Source organism: Gouania willdenowi, chromosome 10 (assembly GCF_900634775.1).
Source record: "Gouania willdenowi chromosome 10, fGouWil2.1, whole genome shotgun sequence".
Lineage (NCBI taxonomy): Eukaryota > Metazoa > Chordata > Actinopteri > Blenniiformes > Gobiesocidae > Gouania > Gouania willdenowi.
The window spans coordinates 31057337-31075061 of record NC_041053.1 but is presented as its reverse complement, the minus strand read 5'-3'; the positions used below and the strand labels follow the sequence as shown (position 1 = coordinate 31075061).

The following is a 17725-nucleotide window of genomic DNA, read 5'->3' as shown; positions in this document are numbered from 1 at the left end:
AAAGCGCTTTTTACAGACATACAGTCACTACGTGCTTCACAAAGATAAAAGATACATTCAAATACAAAAATACAAACAATATCGGCAGCTCTGACTGAGTCCGTAAGGCTAGAACCCTTTATTAAAAAAGTATGTTTTTAAGTGCTTTTTAAAAGAATATCTAAGGAACAAAGGGAGTGACTAACATCATGTATTTTAATGATATTGTTCTTGTGTTGTGTATTTTATGCCATACTGCTATTTCCTACATAAACCAAATGTACAATGATGAAGTAACTGACAGTTTTAAAAGTAAAAATTGAAAGTCAGAGCCAGCTGTGCCGCTGTTCCTAATTGGACTCACTTATCTTTAAGAACAACTAGTACTTTGCCTAAGTCCATTTTTAATCACATCTTTTTTACTGTAATATCCTGACAATGAAGTGTTCGGCTGCTTTATCAGAAAGCGAGCATTTAGGTTTTCTTCCTTAACATGCAGCAGTATGTAACCAATCAGTGTGCAGAGGCAATGGATAAGATTGTTTGCATGATATATATTTTTTAAATTGTCACTTAACAACAAAAAATCCACCTGTTGAGATAATTTTAGAAGTAATCTTGCTTGAACTCATAAATGTGAATGATGGGCTTTTATTGCCCCCATAAAGGCCTGCGTTATTGTATTCATTTATTTGTTTGTTTGTCTATGAACAGTCCAACTCAAATCTAATGAACACATTTTGATGACATTTTCAAGATATATCCAAGTGATTACATTTTGAGGATGATCAGGATAAATATATTGATTCTGGATCAATTTCAAACATTGATAAACTGTTCGGCTGTTTGAGCTGATTTATACAATGCTGACTTTGTGCATTACATGCTCTAGTGAAAAGTTCCTTTCACTTGTTGTTTTTGAGCATACAACAGTATGGCCATGTACTAGACATTTATTTCAAGCCCTTAAATTGTGAATGATCATGGTACCGTGATCAGGATCATTGATTCAGATAACTGCCAATATCTGGCAAGAAGTATATTTGGTGCGTGGCGGAGGTTTACGCTCTTTGACTGCTCTTGTTTTTCCTCTGTAAACGGAACGGTGCAGCCTATACTGTAACTGACCGATGATTCAACACTCCTAACATAATGGTTCTATCAGCTTCTATAACACCCCAGCCTCTACATTCACACGTCTACTCTGTAGTCCTTAAAAACAAAAACACTGTAATTCGGTCCTAGCTCATCTCTATAATATGCTGAAAAACCATTTTAGTATCAATCACATGAAATACAGGAAATTATGGAAAATATCAGTGCCAGACTAGGAATAAGTGGGTCTGAAAATGAATGAATGAATGAATCAGTGCCAGACTTTTCTAAAGGATTTGTCCCTGACCTCCAGTGATGCAAATTATTCAGCCAGCGTACAACTCAGATAAGCTAATCCATGCTTTTCAGCAGTAATGTGGAAACTCTTTATCTCCCTTTCTTCTTTGCATAGTATTTTTGAGGAGAAAATACAAAATACATGTGTGTACATTATGGTTCTTGTTCTGTCCACTGTATTTGAAGTGGGACTTTTCAGAGTTGGTTCTTTAGTGAGAACCAAGAATACAAGCTTAATAGAGTTAGTATGACTCTAGACAAGCATGTCTGCTTCAGCAGCTTCCTCTCCTTCTCCATCCTCCCCTGCTGCTTTGTTTTCAATTAACCTAGATTGGCTTTATGTTGTTCCTGCTTATAACCTTCTTGCAGCATCGTCTTGTGTTTTCCTAGGCGCTTTATTTAGTTACGCCTTGGCCATTGGGATCGATGCAAAACCAACTGCCACATGTCTTTCTCAGGCTGCATCTCTAACTGGTTGTTGATTATTTTTCTTTAACTGTGTTGCAGACAACAGACGCACGGTCCTGGAAAGGTCTCGATCCCGCCACAATCCAAATCACCAATTTCGATGATCAGCCGCGCCTACCACAAGACACGGGACAAGTGCCAAAGAGGCTTGCAACGAGGGGAAGGAGACCAAGGAGATTTCTGAAGAAGGGACAGACCACTTGTCACTGTGGCAAACTGTCTCACAGCCAAGACTTGTACATGAACGCAACTCCACGGGCGAGAAAACACTGCATAAGAGCTACACCGAGGATAAAAACTGATTCCTACAGTCCTTTTAGTTTCAAAATATATTTTCCATTTAGAAGTACTTCTGTCTTCCTTATTTTAAAGGGTACCTGTAGTGAAAACGTATATAACAAAAAACATGTTTAATGTGTTACTCACAAACAAAATATTACCATTTTGGGCAGGATATGACCCACGTTGGTTGATTCCTGTTAGCTGTTGCTAGAAAGAGTAGCTGGGTTTCCATTGCAGATTTTCGCAAAATAAAAGCGATATTTCTAAATGTCGACAAAGTATAATTGTGCTTTGAACGTGTTTCCATTGAAGGCTGTTTTGGACAGGAGCCTCGTAACTCCTGGGAAATTTCATCCCGTGAGATTTTGCTGTAGGAAGATGGACGCTCCAAACCTCCTTTGTATTCCTTTGTTGTTTCACGGCTAATGTGGCACTAATCATTTAAATGTAAAATGCTCAGAAATGTCCCGGTCTAATCTTCTGAAGTCGTGTGACCAGGTATTGTTCTGTGACACGTATTTGTGGAAAAAGTGTTTCCATTGCGCTTTTGCTACACAATTCAATATTGAAACATCTGAAATTCCTCCTCATGAAAGCGTAAAAACTGTTTAGCGATATTTGAGTGTTCTTTTGAAATTCAGGTTTTTCCATTACCAGTTTTTATTGCGCTTTCTAGATTTAGCGCTTTTCCAAAGGTAATAGAAACCTAGCTAGTGTTCCTTTGTTCTAGTTTCTGAACAATGTTGAAGTGTAAAGCTAAATGTTGGTATAACAACGAGAGAAAAACCCAGCAGAAACTTTTCTTTTGCGTCTCTAAGCCATATAACAACACTAAGTCAGTGTTATCCAGAAGTTGGCTCCATAATATTGGAACAGGATACACACTTAAAACGTTTCTGTTTGGTGATATGCCAGGACCACTTCAAGCCGATATTTAACCTAGATGCTGCAGAAAAACTACACTTCCCACAATGTAAACAGAGTCCCACAATGCACCATGCTGGTCAATGAAAGTGTGTCATATCCTGTCCAAAATGGCGGCTCTCCATAGTTTATTGCCCGAAGGTATAAAATTGTTCTAAAAAGTGCTTTCAATGCATTTATTTTTATTTATTTATTTTTTTTAAAGGTGCACATATTTTGTTTATTGGTAATACATTAAACACATGTTTTGTTATATACATTTTCACTACAGGTACCCTTTAAGTACAATCATCTTGTGAAAAATACCCATTTGATTCAATCGTTTTAAACCACAGCTGTAACTGAAACGCTCACTGTTTAAAGTCAGAGCTGTCCCTCAGACATGGACAGGTCTTCAAAACTCATTAATAAGGCGGGGACTCGACGACAAACTCTTTGTAAAAGTAGAGGCAGTTGCTTTCTTCTCAGACGTTGAAATTTGTCTTGATAGCGAGAACATTTTTTGTGAGAAAATCTAAAAAGACATCCTCATGAATCATGTCATTGCTTTCCCCACAAAGCCACCAGAGCTGGCCCCTGTCCACTCCAATATGTCAGAGTATGTGACTCATGCATCTTCAAACTCCCAATCCCTGTTTGGATGCATTTTATTTCTAGTTGTATGAGAGGTGATCTCCCTCCTGGTGACTGATATTTAAAAAAAAGTCTTCCCCTATATGAGGAATAAGGCAAATGGTTTTTAATGGGCTCTGCTTGATATAGAATATTATACCACTTTTATTATTAATCTTTTTCAATATCTGTTTTCATTTTTATTTTATTTTTTTAATATAAAGACTGAATAAATCCAGCAATTATTTTTCCGCCTGCAGACCGGTGGTGAGGAGCTGCAATTCCCTTTGTTGATTTTCAATTCCCTTTTTTCCTCTGTTGAGTTTTCAAGCTCTTAATGAAATTGGCTTTGTGAGGAGCAACAACTGAGTAAAAGGGATTTGTCGCCATATTTTTCAAATTCTCTTGAATTATTATACTGTTTGTTTTTTGTTTTTTTTATTACTAAATATTGAAACAACGAAACGCCTTTTTTTAAATTTAGGGAAAGTGAAAAAAACAAAAAAACATTTAAAATCTCCCGAGGGAATATACTAAAAGTTTTTGACGAGATCTGCCAAATTTTTGTTCATCTTTATGTGAAAAAAAAATTGCCTTATGTTGTCTTTAAGCTTTGTTTTTCCTTTTTGAGCTTCTCTGTTGCTGCAGATTCATTCAAAGTATTTATTTATATTCCCGTTAAACATTACTTTTCACTAAAGCTGTACGCAACAACCCGCTGAATCCACACAAACTCAGACTTATAAGTTCCACTTGGGTCAACAGACAAGAACATATACTTGTCCTAGCATGACCGTCTCTAATTGCCTTTTAACTTCCTGCGCTAATCACATAAGTGACCCTTTTATTGCTACCTACGTTATTTAAACAACAATAAGTCAACTTTGGACTTTGTCTCTTTGTCTGTTACCATATAAACAAGCTCACTCCATGTGCTCTGCAATCGTAAGAGGAAGCGGGACGAAATAGGATTCAGTGTGCTTGATTCCTCTGCTGAATAGATGGAGATTTCCATTTAAACAATCTGCCACTGGTGGCGTTAGATGTATATCTTTTATGATGCCTCTCCTCCCAGCCCTGCATGCTTTTAGAAATGCAATTTTACACATCATCTGGGTTTAAGGTGCACCCATAATATTGTGAGAAGTCTGCATATTCATGGAGACAAAAAACACTCCACGGAGTAGGCGGGAGCTGTCACACATGGGGATGAGTTTGGTGCATAAGTGACTTTGCATTGATGGGAGTTTAAAGGGTGTGTTTTACACAGCCAACACACACACATGTCCTCTTTCTACATGCAGTGTAGTGCAAGGGGTGGTATAACTTAGTTCTTCCATGGCACCTTCATCTGCTGGAGTTATTGAAGTATTTCTTTCTCCTGCTGCAGTAATGTTTGCCAAAATCCCAAATTGAAATATTTCACGCACAAAAAAAGAAAGAAAGAAAAACAATTTTAATATTCAGTTACATCAGTTTGTTTTGTTCTTCATATTTAAACATCTAAGCTAATGTGTGCCATTTTTTATGTTCTCAAAAGTGTTTAAGCTATAAGAAAGGATGTACAGACATTGATGGATCTACTATAGACTTTTGTCAGTAGGAGGGTTGACATGCTCCTCATAGTTGTGGTGTTTATCCATCTCATGTAGGGTGATTAAAATTTGGAGTGTGGAAAATCTCATTAGCCATTGTTAGCGTTTGCAGCATCTTTTACACAATGTAAAAAAAAAAATCAAATAAAATAGGGTAACACTTCACTTGAAGTTTTATACATAAGGCTGACTTTACATTGTCATATGTCATTAGCATGAATGAGGTGTCATAAAGGCTATCATTAAGTGTTGTTTGCTAAATTATGACACCTTTGGAGTTATGTTGGCATTTTTTGGTTAGGTGGAGGGATCTAGTAGTGTTAATGTTTAGGGTTTGGGGTTAGGGTAAAGGTTAGTGGTTAGGGTTAAGGGTAGGGGTTAGTTGTTAGGTGGGATAGGGGACTATAGGTAAGGCATGGGCAACAGGACGTCTTTACTGTCAAAAAACCTTGTACTTTGTTTAAAAATGTCTCTTAGCATGTGTGTATACACATTTTCATTTTAAAACTAAATGACAACTTTAAAGTATTAAAATTTAAAAGAAATAAAAGGGGGTTAGGGTAACGAAAGGGTTTGGGTAACGAACAACACCTAATGACAGCCTTCATGACACCTTATTCATGCTAATGACGGGTCTCATGTCATAATAATGACAGCTTAACGTCAGCCTTTATGTCTGAAACTTCAAGTAAAGTGTTACCAAAAATAGAAATAGAAAAACAATTTTCAAAACATAAGTTTTGACCTAAACTTAAACCATGATGACATTCCTTGTTTTACTTTTACGTGATTGTCATATTTCTCCCATTGCAATCTACTAGTATGACCAGAATTAAGTGTTTTTTTATAGGGAAAATAAAGACTTAAGTTTAGTAGACTTAACTGCTCTGTGGTGTTAGCGTGCTTAAAAGCCAATCATGTCATTGTCTTGTCGCTTGTAACTAACAAACGGACATTTTTACTCATGCACATTGTGATTGTAAGAACGAGGAGGCAGGGCTATGAAAGTCTGTCTGAGAAACTTGTCCAGAAACCCTTTTGATGGCGACACAAAGTTGGCGATGTTCCTCACACTGTGCACTTTACCTCGCAGACACGTCCTCCTCAGGCGGAGAGAGGTTTAAGCTTCGTAAATACAACATAGCCACTAACAGAGTGAACTATTTGCAAAGTATGTTCCTCGATAAATACTTCCCAGCTGCCACATATCTACTTCCTTCCTACTTCCTCAGCGCTGACAATTGGTTTTGGGCTCGACCGATTGCGGCTGAACCAACAAACGATGATCGTGCGACTGTTGACAAACGCTGTCCGATCACCACGTGCAAGCTGCCATATCCCTGCCTACCTTCCTTGTTGTCATTGACTATGTTTTACTGTCTTAAAAAACATTTATATTTGTATCATTTTATGTTTATTTGTATCCTTAGAAACATTAAAAAAAAACAAAAAACAAGCTGGTTATGCACAGTGTCCTTCCATTTAAATATATAATGGGATATCATACTATAAGTAACCACTTTGTGATATAAACGGATTTCTGAAAGAGATTTTGTGTTCTTTGATTTGTTCTCTTCCATTTTAAAAACAAAGGACTGGTGTCTGATGATGACACTTTCACTTTAGTATGGAGCAGAGCAGGAGATACCTGCCTGATGTTAACTTATGGACAGGGATTACTGAGAGCTGGAGGTGTTAGCGTATGATAAATGGGATGGCTCCTACCTATAAAGGCAATACATTTGGACCTCTGTGTCCCCGCAGCTTTATCTTGTATGGTGTCAAAGGCAAAGTGATAACACTGTCATGTCCAGAAGCAGCTTTGGGAAATTACCAGTCAGAAAATAGATATTCAAGAAAAGGGGCTTTTTAATCATTTTCAGACCCTAAACTGTCCCTGGTGGTTTTGCAATGAATGTTAAGCAATACTGAACAACATAGGCACTTTTCTGAGGATTATTTCTTTGCAGGAAGTGAGAAATTAACTCAATTTGCAAATCTAGTTAGACATTTTCACCAAAATGAGATTATGTTTAATTTAAAGCTGTTGCACACATTATTTTTTATCAGATAAATTCATAGTGATTTATAAATCTTGAGAACATTTCTCTGAAAAAATATATGGAAAAGGGCTTTAAATGTAAAATGCTTTAATTTTCACAGTAAACTTTTAGGCTGTTTGAAATTGCATACTACCGTACTACTCATACTAAGTTAAAATTGGTATGTAGTGTGTTCACATTAGATAGTATGGAAAGATTGAGTACATGAGAAATACCCAGATGTATACTGTATCAAGAAACTTTTGAAGTATGCACATTGGGCACACGAGTCAGACTCAACCGCCCCATGATGCATTGCGAGGGGAACGTAAAATCATCCTGGGACTGGCTTCAAGTTTAAAATCAAACATCCCCTTTTCAAAATAAAAGCATCTCTTCTTGGTCACTTTCTCACTTAACATTTTTACAATACTTTCAAAGGTGGCAAATCAACAGAGATATTTAGTCTGTGTGAATCAGGTTTTTGTCGTAGGTTCCAAATGCATCTTGGGAAACTTGGAAGTGTATTTCAGTGGGAACGGTCACCATCCTAATCATCCTAATCTTAGTTATGGTATATTTTTGTGTGTTTTAATATTGTAACTGGTACTGTCGTTGTTATTGACTTGTACATGTATTGTCATGCTTGTATTTTATTGCCTTTTTACATCTTGGCTAGGGGACTACAGATGAAAAATAGCCTCCTGGCTAATTCTGGCTTTTTTTTAACCATGTTTGTTCATAGGTTATATGAAATTGCACTGTCCCCTTTCAAATAAACCAATACAATACAATATTGTATATTGTATTGTATCACAGTAAATACTCATTGAGTGTGTAGTGCATAGTACGGAGTATGCCATTTCCAACACAGCCCCAGTTTGTTGACTTTTTCACGCATTGCATTGTGGGATGTGGAAGTCGCCGAGACGGATGCATGCAAGTGTTTTTACTTCGTTCTTGCTGTTTCTTCAGAAAAAGAGGACAGGGATTTACTTGAAACTATGTTTATTCTAGTTTGTTCCCGGTGTTCCCCGTGATATCAGAATGAAAAAAAAACACTTCTATACACCCGTCCCTTCCACATACCACAATGCAATGCCCAAAAATGTCAAACAGCGTTTAAGATGGAGATGAAGCAACTATTTCAACCTTGAACATTGTCTTTTTCAAGCTAATGATTTTGGATTTATTTGTTAACATAAAAAAATTGTGGGTGTAGTTGTGTTTGTGTTTGTTCTGCTTTTTTAGATGCATGCGTTTCTCTCAGTCCCAGCACTTAGAGTCATATTGCAAAGCTATGCTGCTCCTGTCGAAGCCCCTTAATGTTACACCCCCTTCTTCATCTCATCCTCCTCCTCCTCTCATGACCACCAAAGGAAGGCAGCTCAATGCTCAAACCCAGTCGCGTGTTCTTTTTGCATGTTTCACTTCCTGCTTCCCTGCTGCAACATGACATCATAAAACAGAGGTTGACACAGAAACATTCCCTGTGGCCACAAAGGCCTGCACTGCTCCCTTACACACACACACACGCGCACACACACACACACACACACACACACACACACACACCCTGGTCCCTGATCTTTCTCATCGCTCACTGAGTAGTCAGACAGATGGAGATTCATCCCTCAACAAGCTCTGATCTGTGTTTAAAGATGTGTGCCTCACCACACAAATCCAATTATGCTTCTTGTTGATCTTAGGAGGTTAATTTGTACTTGGCTGCAGCCAAACATGCTGAAAGAAAAAGAAGAAGTTGTTGGTGGTTTATTGCAATGTACAGGGACAGCATGCAGAAAGAAGGCTGCATGGCTTTTTTTGTTTTTTAATCTTCCTGACTTTCCAGGTGATTCAGAAAGATTACATCCCCTCTCTATATTTGTCTACCACGGTGTAATTGTGCTTGGATGCAGGGTGAGAGATCTGTCTCGGCTGGAATGGTGTAACTAGAAATGAGACACCAGAGGTGTTTGTCTAATGAGCTTAGGGCTTGGGTTGTGTGTGCGTGGCAAGTATTATTTATATATTATTTTTCTGTTTATTTTTCAAGCCTTGTCAAACGCTGAGAGATGACTTAGGCCCTACACCGACTTCCCTCTCCTCCCCTTTTTCTTCACGGCGCACACCTTCACGTTTTTATTACACCGGGTGACAGATCTGTTGTCAGCAGGAGAACAACATGATTATGCTTCATTTTGCTTTTCCACGTAATGGAAGAGGCAAATATTATGGAGATGAGACAAAGCAGGCAATAACGATTCGTCCTCACTGGAGCTAATTCTGTTTCTCTGCAGCACTTTGCTCTTAAACCTAAGGCTTTGATAAGTCTGCGTGTGTGTGTGTGTTTGGGGTGAAGGTGTGTCTTGATAAATGTCTCTGACAGACTTGTCTCATGTTCAGCAGGTGCGTAAAAACACCTCAAAACGTTTGCTGCTCGCCGGCTTGAGTCGACTGTTTTTTTCCTTCTTTTTTTTTGAGGTGTGGTTACCAAAGGCAAGGCAAGGCAAATTTATTTGTATAGCGCATTTCATACTCAAGGCAACTCAATGTGCTTTACATGATAAAACATTCAATTGTTTTAAAATCAATAAGAACATTTAAAATCATCAGTAAAATCAATTAAAATCATCAGTAAAATCAATTAAAATCATCAGTAAAATCAATTAAAATCATCAGTAAAATCATCATGACATCAACAACATGACAAAAAATCTCTCTCTCAATCATACGCAGTAGAGAAAAAAAGTGCCTTTAACTTTGATTTAAAAATGTTCACATTGGATGCTGACTTCAGCTCTGCTGGCAGTTTGTTCCACTTCTTTGCAGCATAACAACTAAAAGCAGCATCACCATGTTTACTGTGAGCTCTGGGCTCCACTATCTGACCTGTGTCCATAGATCTGAGAGACCTGCTGGGTTCATACCTGACTAACATCTCACTGATGTATTCTGGACCAAACCCATTCACAGATTTATACACCAGCAGCAGAACTTTAAAGTCTATTCTGAGGCTGACTGGGAGCCAGTGTAAAGACTTTAAAACTGGAGTAATGTGTTCTGACCTCTTTGTTCTGGTTAAGACCCGAGCTGCAGCGTTCTGAACCAGCTGTAGCTGTTTGATGCTCTTTTGGGGGGATTCCTGTCAGAAGACCATTACAATAGTCCAGTCTGCTGGAGATAAAAGCATGGACCAGTTTCTCCTGATCTTTCTGAGCCATTAAAGCTTTCACTCTGGAGATGTTCTTTAGGTGGTAGAAGCTGTTTTTGTGATAGATTTGATCTGACTGCTGAATGTAAGATCTGAGTCAATCAGAACACCAAGGTTTTTGACTTGGTCTTTAGCTTTTAAAGATCGAGACTCAAGATAATTGCTGACAGCAGTCCTCTTTTCCTTGTTACCAAAGACAATCACATCCATCTTGTCATGGTTTAGTTGAAGGAAGTTTTCACTCATCCAGCAGTTTACTTTTTCTAAGCAGTCACACAACACCTCAATGGGACCATGGTCATCTGGGTTCAATGATAGATATAGTTGTGTGTCATCTGCGTAGCTCTGATAATCAATCTTACAGTTCTGTAAAATTTGTCCTAAAGGAAGCATATAAAGGCTAAACAGAAGAGGTCCAAGAACAGAGCCCTGAGGAACCCCACAGGACATTGGTAATCTGTCAGATTCAAAGTTTCCAATGCTTACAAAATAGCTTCGCTCCTCCAAGTAGGACTTAAACCATTGCATTACTTTTCCATTTAGTCCAACCCATGTTTGCAATCTGTGCAACAAAATTGTATGATCTACAGTGTCAAATGTCAAAGCCGCTCAGTGTCATCTCAATTTCAACGTGTCACAACCAACAGGAGGGGCTTCATTCATTTCTGTTTGGTATAAGTTACACTTAAGAAGGCGTGTTTAATGTCTTCTTATTTTTTCCATGGTTTTTTAATGCCACTGATTGATGTTAGTTTGTTTTGTTTTTTCGGAGCTTTAGCCGTTACCCTACGCTAACTCAGATACTGGCTCAGTACAAAATTCCTGTTAGAAGTCACATATTTAAAGGTAGGGTAGGTAATTTCCTCCAGATACACTTTTTAAGTTTTTGGTTGAAATTGTCTTTATGTCCTGACAGAAATTAAGATCTTATGTGCTCTGAAAAAGGAACAAAGGAAATCCGTCATCTTTAGCAGCTGTAAACCTGTAAAAACTTCGACCAATTAAATTTTTTTTATTTCTTCCTTGTCTGCACATGCTGTCGAAGGCCAACACTATAGTGCAATCTCTTCCCGACAGCAATGCATGTTTTATTATTATAATTCAATAAATACATTTATTTTATTGCATAATTGGAACCATCAACTGCCCTCCATAAGGAAGGGTAAGAAAAACTTTATTAAAGGTAGAAAACAAAAAGAGAGGGCAGTGTTACACCTTGGTGAGGGGGAAGGGAACAGGGAAGAGGGAGTCAGGGTAGGACAATGGAGGGTGTGGGGACTATTTACATTTTCAAGTCCTGTCCCTCAATATTTTGTGTAAAATATACATTATATGATGTATATTTACGGTGTATTACCCTATGCATTATTTGATCAACATTTCTCCAAAAAGGGATTTTCATTTAACAACGTTTTAAATGATAGTTTTTAATGATTTTTTTGGTCATGATTTTTAACACACTACAATCTTTCATTAAACAAATAAAAATAAAATCTTTATATTACATAATCACAAAATCTTACACTGTCTTTAAAAAAAAACCACATTCATTTGAAGTATTTTAATGCTAATGGCTGATGAAGCGCTGCACTGCTACTGCTGGAATGGAAAGAACGCTACGCGCAAGTAATCGAACCCGTCCAACGGTTCTAAATATCTGTCCAAATCCGACCCATCGGGTCCCGTCTGGCTTTGGTTGGGTATTCATCCTCTACTTGCAGTAAAAAGTCACATGAACGGCGAGTAAATGAATAACCGTTTCAGCTGCTCTGGGATGAAGAGTTCACACGTGCTATCCTAACATCCGTTGTTTCACTATAGTCTTATTTCTTGATCCTGCCCTATGCTCCTTTAAATGCTTCTGCCTCTTAACGAATTGAGCTTTCATTTTTCCCAGCTTTCGTTTCGCTGATTTCTCCAATTGTATTGGACAACATGAACACTCGTGCCTCTATCGTGGCTGCCTTTAAAAATCTCCCACTCAAGCAGGATCAATAAGGGTAATAATGAATAAACTAATAAAAGAGACATTGATTTTTGCACAAGATTAGGTTCAAGTCATTGTCTTTCTTTTCACTGATGTTTGCTCCGTGCACTCTTTCTTAACTTGTGGGCTGTGTAGTTCACGCTGTTGCTCCATATATTCAGACCAATGTCCCGCCTGCTTTATCTTCCACCCTGGAGTCAGTGGAAATCACTTATCACAGTGTTTGTTCAGTCTGCCCTGCTGAAGTGTTACTACTTACAAATCAATACCTGTTTTCTTAGTACATGAAATGTTAAAATGACCCAGACAGCAAATGTATCTTCTGAGTCGCTGCGGCTTCAACTGCTAAACAGAAACATGGAGTCTAGCGACACATGGTGACGCTGAGCGATGGCGATATCGAACAAACCTGTGACACTTCATCCACGCAGAGACTGGGCTTTTGTGGCGTTTTTTTAAGAAACGCAGCACGTGATGATGATGATGATGACTGCTGCTGCTGCTTCTGCTTGTGGCATTTCTCAGATCACTGTTCATTTTTCCTTTTTTGATTCCACACCTCTGTCTCCTCCACCCCTCCTCACTGCACCCAGTGTTTTCCAGTGGGGAGCGGGTCAGTGCAAAGGAGACTTCAACCTGTCAGGGAAAATTCAAATCCAGCCCCTGGTGCATCCCCCCCACCATTCGACCCCTCTATCTTCCACATCCCTGCGTGCTCCCTCCATGGCACCCATCACTCCTATTCTCCTCCTCCTCCTGCCTTTTGATTCAGATCACTGAGTTAGCCTCTGTTCCTTCTGACGGTTCATTTTAACAGAAAACTCCTATCTACAGGATACAGACTATGTATAAGTGTATGCTTGTTTATTGGCTGGAGCGAGGGAGGAATACATAGAAGAAAGGCTGTTTTTGTGATTTTTTAGGGGAGGTAAAATGTCAAACAGTGATTTAGTGAGGGAGCTGTTATCTTTCAAACCTGGGGAAGCTCCTGATTTTCAGGCTAGTGACTGACAAGACAGAGCGAAAGCAGCAGGGAGCCACATTGAGTTTATCTCTTATTCAGTTAGATTGTCATACAGTGTCAATCTTATCTGTCCTCCCCATAATTTGGCCTGCTTAGGAACTCACTGTATATCATTACGGGGCCACTACTTAGTTATGTACTTAAAATCAGAGGTGGCAAATATACTCATCTTCAGTACTCAGGTAAAATTATAGATACTTAAATACACAATGACTCCCGTAAAAGTAAAAGTATTGAAATTGCTCTCTTACTTTAGTTAAAGCTGATATTTAGAGTTTCTGAGAAACGTCTCGATGTCCTGCCCTAAACAGCTCCACTTCCTCCCACTGCCTCTACTTTTCTGCATGCGCATAACAAGGTCGCATCAGGTTGCATTGATATAGGTCTATGGGTCAGGTAAGAACCAAAGTTATATTTATCTGTTTGCTGTTGTGACGCGAGGCCTTGTTTCTGTGCACAGTTCACATTCACTTTGATTGACAGCCTGAAATACAGGAAGTTGAAGCTTATTGGATGGGCAATCACAGCGCTCGTTTCCATTTGTATAGGGATCTATAGGACGAAGGCGGGACTTATATACATTGACGTATATGAATGACCACAGGCAGTGGACCATAGTAAAAGACTATTTAGGGGTTTTTTTTTGCATTTTAAAAGAATCATACATAAACATAGATTTCTCAGAAATTCCAGATATCAGCTTTAAAGTGCAGTTTTGAGTGTTTTCGAGTGGTTAATTTGTTTTGTCATTTTGTGTGTTTTTGGAGTTTTTGCATATTTTTGTGAATGTTCTCTGTGTTTTTGTTGCTGTGTTTGTGTATTTTTGGAGTCATGGGGGGGGCATTCGCAGGCAGTGCCCCCCCCCCCACCCCCACCCACACACACACTCTTCCCACTACAGAGGGAGCTTTTTATTAATCAAAGATATCTGATTGGCTATCGCAACTGACTGTGTCCACTGACAGCAGACGGGAGTCTGCTCCATAGATATGATATACTGTGGTGTAATTGTTTTACATTTGTGCTATTGAACGTACCCTAGAGCTGTTGTTAGGAGCAGCCAATAGAATGTGTACATGTTGACAGAGTCGGAGCCAGGCAGCATTAACTGGGGGGGCATAAAGAAAACTGCAGGGGGCACAAAAACACTACATTCCGAGTATCATCTAACCCCCCCTTCCCCCCGGAAAATTTAAATAACGAGTTGGTTTTTTGGTTGAAAAACCAAACAAGCAGTGTTTTTCTGTTTTAAAATTAAATCTGGTTCTGTTTGTGTGATATTTTTTTTTCCTTGTCTGTACATGCTGTCAAAAGTCAACACTTCAAGAAGTGCAATCACTATGAGACAGCAATGCATGTTTTGTTATTGCAATAATTATTGCTTAATTGTGACCATCACCAGCCCTCCCTAAGGAAGGGTAAGAAATATTTTATTATAGGGAGGATATAAAAAGGGAGAGCAGTGTTACACCTCGGTAGAGAGGGGGTGGGGGTGGGTGTGTGTGTGGGTGTGAGTTTTATCCCACATCCCAAGGCGTGCCAGTGCATCGTAGACCAGTATATGTGCAAAAACCGCTACCGCAAACCCAGGAACTGGCCTGCAGCCAGGCCAGCAGAAAGAGTGGGGGCCAGGGATCCCCCCCACGGCTGAGCAGCCCCCCAGACCAGTGATGTGCCGTGACCGCTAGGGTTGGGTAGGCACGTTGCAAATCGAGACCACCAATGACAATTTCATATATTTCTGCTGGCAAGTGTTAATTCAATTCAAACCAATTTTATTTGTATAAAGCAATTTCCAACAAAGTCATCTCAATGCGCTTATCAAAATATAAAATTCAAAATAAGAAAGAAAAAACCCAACAAGATCCACATGAACAAGCATTTAGCCATCTAACAAAATCAACATCATAAACACCATTAAAGAACATAAGCAATTATTTAATATAGCCTCCATACTCTCCCAACAAGATACATCTCATGACACGACAGCACATCCCTTGTTTGTGTTGGAAACAAAGAAAATGACAAAAACAACTCAGAACAGCTTCAGTGAGGCGCATCCACAAAGTCAATCCTTCCTTTCCTTCCATTCACTGTAGAAAGTACCAACAATGTTCTGACCTTACCTTAGCTGAAGCTCTGGTAACTCAGGTGTTGGTCTCTCATCTTTTAAAAGCTGTTGTTTTTCCTCAAAAAAAAGTTTCTCTATCATCTCTGGCGCCGTTATCCCGCCCTCTCGCTAGAGAACATAGCAGCAGAGGTCATGTGGCATCTGTTCACTAATGTACTGTGAACTTAGGTATAGCATTTAGCATAGCGCGGTTACATGCAAAGGCAGCTCTCTACGCTGCCTTTCCACGTAAATGGTTGTCGTCTTGGGGACCTAACTGCGCATGAACAAACACGTAAACACACGCAATGGGAACGGAGGCAGAAGAGCAACGTGCCTTTGGGAGGGGGCGTGGCCTCCCTCTGCCTTACAGCGGAGTGAAAAAACAAAAAAAGACTGTGCAGCTGTTCCAGGAAATAGCGCTGTTTAGTAATTTGGGCAATGAAACGCACAAAATGCGGACACTTTCAAACTTATAGGTACTGTAGGCTATTGGAAATGGAAAAATAAATAATTTATGATTATATTATAATTAAAACAAATAATCAAAATATCATTCACCCTTGGGTAGGCACTGCCTACCTTGCCTACTCTGATGGCACGTCACTGTTTAAAATCCACTTTTTACGGCGTTGTTCTGTGAGCTTTTTACATTTCTCACCCTTGTGAACAACAATCTTCGGTACTCTATAAAATCTCTTTTGTAGTAGCTGGGAAGAGTGTGTGTGTGTGTGTGTGTGTGGGGGGGCACTGCCCGCGAATGCCCGCCCATGACACCAACACTGTATGTCGATGGCCTGCTCTGTTGATTCACGTGATGTCACTCACGTTGCTGCACCGCGTCGAGCTAACTTTGCTTTTGTGGCTGTGTTTATATAGCATTAGGTTGCTGTTTAATGCTCATTTGCTATTAAGATGTTTAGCAAGTTTGTTTACATAATAGCCGTTACTGCTGAGGAGGTTGTGGACCCACCTGCTCATAAAAAAGTGAAATGCCTTCATACTATATTCTGTTTGGTGTAGTAGGATCATGTTTAAATGTTGAATGGTGTTTTACTTATCGAATTTAAATGTTGGTGCGCACCAAGTTTTCTTAATGCCCCCCCATTTAATACTGCCTGGCACCGACTCTGTCGTGTTGAGTTATGAGTCATATTTTCGTTGTCCTTTTGTATATTTTTCTGGTGTTTTTGTCGTCATTTTGTGTGTAAAATTGTGTGCTATTGGAGCAATTATTTGTGTTTTCATTTTGGAGGCCACACATTATGAGACCATGGACCGCCGTTTGCCCATGTCTGCCATATGAGATGTTCAAAGCAAACAAACAAACAAAACAGTCAACGTGAGTAAGATTCCTCATCATGTGAGGGTTTTTTTTTATTTCTGTATGGCTTCTTGATGGTTTGAATATGGCCAAAAAGTGGTTAGATGACTGACTCACTGCTCACTCAGTGACATGCCCTACATTGCTTATACTACTAAGCTCATGCTCTTTGCCCACGGCAGTGCCTCAACACACAAACAGGCCTAAGAATAGCGGTTGGGACTGATGGATGTAAAAAGGGAAGGGAAGGAGCTTAGTAATTGAGTAAGTGCCCTTCTGGATGTGGAAGCCTGAATAAAGAGGTTTTTTTTTTTTTTTTTAAAAGAGCCTTTCTTTGTATCATTTCACAAAAAATGTGCATAAAAGCTCTTTCAAAGTTTCTCTCTGTTCTTTGCCCTCAACTGGAGTAGTCCCTGCGGAGCACGCGGAAACACACAAACACTCACGCACTCCATACTGAAAGAGAGGATGAAAGGTTTGACCCAACACACACACACATGCACGCACGCACATCTGCAGACACACACACACACACACACACGCTAATAAAAAATTCAATGCAAGCAGAACTTGTTTTCTCCTGGTTTACCCCACTCTTAATCTTAACCTGTCATTTTTGACAATGCTCATGTTTAGAAACAACAGCTCATTTTAAACTGAAAGGCTCAAAGGCTCAAAGTTTGCCATCCAAGATGTAAAGAAGGAATTCAATCTCAGCCAAATAATGACGTGCAAGCAAGAGGAAAGGCTATCACAGGTTGAAAACAAGACG

The 17725-nt window shown here is 39.2% G+C and overlaps 1 protein-coding gene across 6 annotated transcripts in view; it reads left to right on the top strand.

Moving 5' to 3' along the window:
• The window catches only part of diaph2 (diaphanous-related formin 2), a 464914-nt gene extending 459453 nt beyond the window's left edge, over nucleotides 1–5461 (top strand). For all 6 annotated transcript variants that reach the window (XM_028459306.1, XM_028459309.1, XM_028459308.1 and 3 more), the window contains one exon: nucleotides 1879–5461. In XM_028459306.1, the coding sequence (XP_028315107.1) occupies nucleotides 1879–1943 (65 nt within the window). In that variant the 3' untranslated portion in view covers nucleotides 1944–5461. The remainder of the gene's footprint in view (nucleotides 1–1878) is intronic.
• Nucleotides 5462–17725: the final 12264 nt, after the last annotated feature.